Source organism: Chinchilla lanigera, unplaced genomic scaffold, assembly GCF_000276665.1.
Source record: "Chinchilla lanigera isolate Chin_1 unplaced genomic scaffold, ChiLan1.0 scaffold00035, whole genome shotgun sequence".
In the NCBI taxonomy this organism is placed as follows: Eukaryota; Metazoa; Chordata; class Mammalia; order Rodentia; family Chinchillidae; genus Chinchilla; species Chinchilla lanigera.
In genome coordinates this window covers 9228941-9232799 of record NW_004955436.1, presented here as the reverse complement: position 1 = coordinate 9232799, position 3859 = coordinate 9228941, and the positions used below count along the sequence as shown (strand labels likewise).

Here is a 3859-nt window from a genome sequence, read left to right as displayed (position 1 = left end):
TTTTTCTCTGGTACCAGGAACCGAACTCACTACCTTGCACTTGCCAGGCAGGTTCTTTGCCGCTGAGCTAAATCCCCAGCCCCTTGTCTCTTATATTTGATCTTATTTGCTGTGGCCTACATATTTTTTAAATAAATGAAACCTGCCAAATTTGCAGATTGTTAACTCCTTTTTCATGCTGCCGTAACAAATCCCACCACTGCACTCTCTCCTGCCCGGGGTCCTCAGGCTGTGCTGAGCTCGAATCACAGTGCAACCCCCAAATTGGTAAACAGCCCCATGAGAAGAGAATAAAAGCTGGGGATCTTTGGATAATACTGGAGAGGCTCTCTCCTCCCCAGATTTGTGCTCATCTAGATGCCTCTGAATGCATAATGTCTGATGTCTGGATTAGGTTATCTGTGACTGACCTGGCCTTACCTAGTTGGTCTGATGAAAGTGTTAACCTACCGGATAGCTCCTGAGATCTTTCTCGCTTCCTTACCCCCTAGTGCTAACGGTGCTTGGTTAGCCCTGTTTGTATTCTTCAGTCTTGGTCTTCCATTTCTAAGAAAGCGCTCCTTTTAATACAGCTAGGGCTTTGCTTGGAATCAGAGATGTCTTTGGACTTGGACTTTTCGCAATGCGAGCAAGGCTAGGCCTTTGGAAACTCTGAAGATGGACTAAATTCATTTTTCATCATTAGATGGACCTGAGCCTTTTGGGGGCTAAGGGTGGAATATTATGGCTTAGATTTAAAATGTATCCTAAAATCTCATGTTTGGAGGAGGGACCTGATCAGAGGAAGGGGGTCACTGGGTTATGACCTGGGAAGGTACGTTCTCCAGCCCTTTCCTTTCTTCTTTCTCCGTCTCTTGGCTGCCATGCTTGAGCAGTTTTCTTCTGCCATGCCCTCCCGCCATGCTTCCACCATGCCCTCCCGCCATGCTCTTGTGCCTCAGAGCCAGCCGGCCATGCATAGACTGGAGCTATTGAACCTGTGCCCAACACGAGCTGCTCCTCCTCTAACTGCAGGTGTCAGTCATATTGTTCCTGAGTTGAGATAGTGGGTAACTGACCATCTTACTCATCCATCACACTGATTTTCAGATGGATAGCTTATTCCCCTTCTTCCAAGTGTATGTCTACATGGAGAGCCATCTCTTCTGGATTTATTGATCTAGTTATCTCGTAGGCACTTCCCTCTATGTATCAGAAGGAAACCAGATTTGAAGTCTGAAATACCTATTATATTTTGCTCAAATATGTATAGTTTCTGTACCACTGCTCATCCAGGCCAGTGTCCCCACAGCAATACGCACCTACTAGGCAAAGCCAGAAATTATGGAGTTATTTTATGTTTCTTGAAGTTCTGTCTTGTCCGTGTCTTCATCATTATTTTCATTTTTTTTAATCTCAATATTTCCACTGCTACTGACATATTGAAGGTGATGTTTTGTGTTTTGTTTTGTTTTGTTTTGAGATGAGGTAGTTCAGACCTTGAACTGGCTGATCTAGCCTAGGCTGGTCTCAGATTTATGGCGATCCTCCTGCCTCAGCTTCCCGAATGCTGGGATTACAGGCATGCACCACCATGCCTGGCTCCATCTTATATTTTAATGCCAAAGAAAGATGTTTTCAGTAGTCCAATTTAATTGTATTTTTACTTTAAAGATCAACTTTCAAACCTGGCATGGTTGCGCACACTTGTAACCCTACACCTAGGGAGGCCAAGGCAGGAAGATAGTCACAAGTTCAAGGCCAACCTGGGCTACGTAGTGAGTTCAAGGATAGCTGGAACTCTATAGTGAGACAGTGTCTTGAAAAACCAAAGGAGGAGATAAAAATCACTTTCATTACATTTTCTAAAATGCTTTGCAAAACACTTTCAAGGTTATCAGTATTTCTCTGTGAATGAAAGAGTCAAATACAGTGCTGAAATGTCAAATACTAAATCTGTTTTGTCTTGGATAGTTATAGCAAACATGCCACCATACTCTATGTTCATTATGTCATTCCTTTTGTCTGGAATATGAGTTATGCCGATGTCTTGGTGGACACCTGTTATCCCAGCACTTGGGAAGCTGAAGCAGGAGGATTGCTGTGAGTTGCAGGTCAATTTGGGCTACACAGTAGTTTAGGCCAGCCTGAACTATACAGCAAGACCCTGTGTCAAAAGTAAATAAGTAAATTAACAAAACATATACACACAAAACTCAATATTCTATCTGTTCATCTCCATTATTGAAATTTCAGCTGTTTAAAAATTCAGAATTTTTTTTTCATTTATATCTTCCGTGGTTAGCAGGGACCTTGGAACATAGTAAATGTACAAGGGAAGTTACATTATAGAGATGAATAATGTCAGTAGGAAAGAATTACTTTTAGAAATACCAGATTTACTGTTACCAGCCTTCATTCTGCCTTTATATTTTCTATTCATGAAATGTAACTGTTCTTGATAATTTTTTTAAAAAGTCTGAGCTGCTTGACTCTTGAAATTAAATTATTCCTCAATATTTTTTGTTTACCTGTCCAACGTTTACAAAGTTACCCTACAGATAAGACAAAATTTTAATTCCTAGTGGTCCCAAAATCAAACTTACCTTTAAGTGTGTAACAACCGTCATCCTTACTTTCGACTCTGGGCATTTCTTAAAAATGATTGCTATAAATGTTTTCTATTTCTTCTTGACAGGTAATATTTGAAGCTGAAGTCTCAGGAGGGCGAAGTGGTTATATAGCCATTGACGACATCCAAGTACTGAGCTACCCTTGTGGTAGGTTGTGATTAAGAACTGTATTTTTCTATGTCCTTTCAACACTTGGCTTAGATTGGCAGTGACTTTTGGTTGTTTATCACTTGGACATTATTGTCTCTTTTGTTGTTATTATTTGTGCCCTTTTCAGCTTTACAAGAACACTGAAATATTTCTAGAAATTCTACATAACATACTTTCCAGACTTGTAAATAACTGTACATATATTACAGAGTTTTTCTAGATTTTAATTGCTGAAATAGAAATGCAAAAGCACATTAGTGTTCAAAAACAAGGAAAATAAAAAAAGAAGGTTCAGTCAGTTATCTCATTTGCTAAGTTTAGAATGAGGTAAGATGAAGGGAATGAATTACTTCACCTCATTCCAAATTTAGGGCCATTATTTGATACCATAATAAATACCTGGTTATCTTCATTAAAATAGTTAACAAGACAAAAGCTCAGTTTATTAATTCATAGATTTGTTATACCATTGATCAAACACTGATTTAGATAGCTACCTAAACTTGTGCCTAAATCACATTATCTGAAGAGAACTTATTGCAAGAATTCAGTGGAGCCAGGGAAAAAATCAGCTGACATACATTCAGAGTTTCCCTAAATTTCCCTGAAGCACTGTTTTACTCATGTAGACTCATGTAGTGTGAATTTTCTGTGCAGTAATCTTTGCCTGTAGAAACCTCTAACACACCATAAGCAGGATGCCTAGGGCCACAGGGACGGGGCAAAAGCCATTGCCCCTGCCAGGTGGTTGGCATTTTCGGGTGGCGCTGGAATTCTTTCCAGGTATGGCTGATCACACACTGCTTGGCTTCTGCCATCACTTTGATTCTCTAGATCTGCAGTGGGGCCTGAGACTTTACATCTTTAATCAGTTCCTGGGTGGTGTTGATGCTGCTGCTCTAGAAGGTTTTTCTTTTCTCTCTCTCGTTTTTTTTCCCTGACTACTGGGGATTGAACTCTGAACCTTTGTACTCAGCTATATCCCCACCTGTGCCCTCCCCTCCCCTCCCCTTCCCTTCCCTCCCTTCTCCTCCCTTCTCCTCCCTTCTCCTCCCTTCTCCTCCCTTCTCCTCCCCTCCCCTGCTGTCCCTTCCCCT

The 3859-nt window shown here is 41.0% G+C and overlaps 1 protein-coding gene across 1 annotated transcript in view; it reads left to right on the top strand.

The window, feature by feature from the left end:
• Positions 1-3859, top strand: part of Ptprk (protein tyrosine phosphatase, receptor type, K) — a 395867-nt gene that overhangs the window by 138809 nt on the left and 253199 nt on the right. The window contains exon 3 of the mRNA XM_013516643.1: positions 2678-2759. Within this exon, the coding sequence (XP_013372097.1) occupies positions 2678-2759 (82 nt within the window). The remainder of the gene's footprint in view (positions 1-2677; positions 2760-3859) is intronic.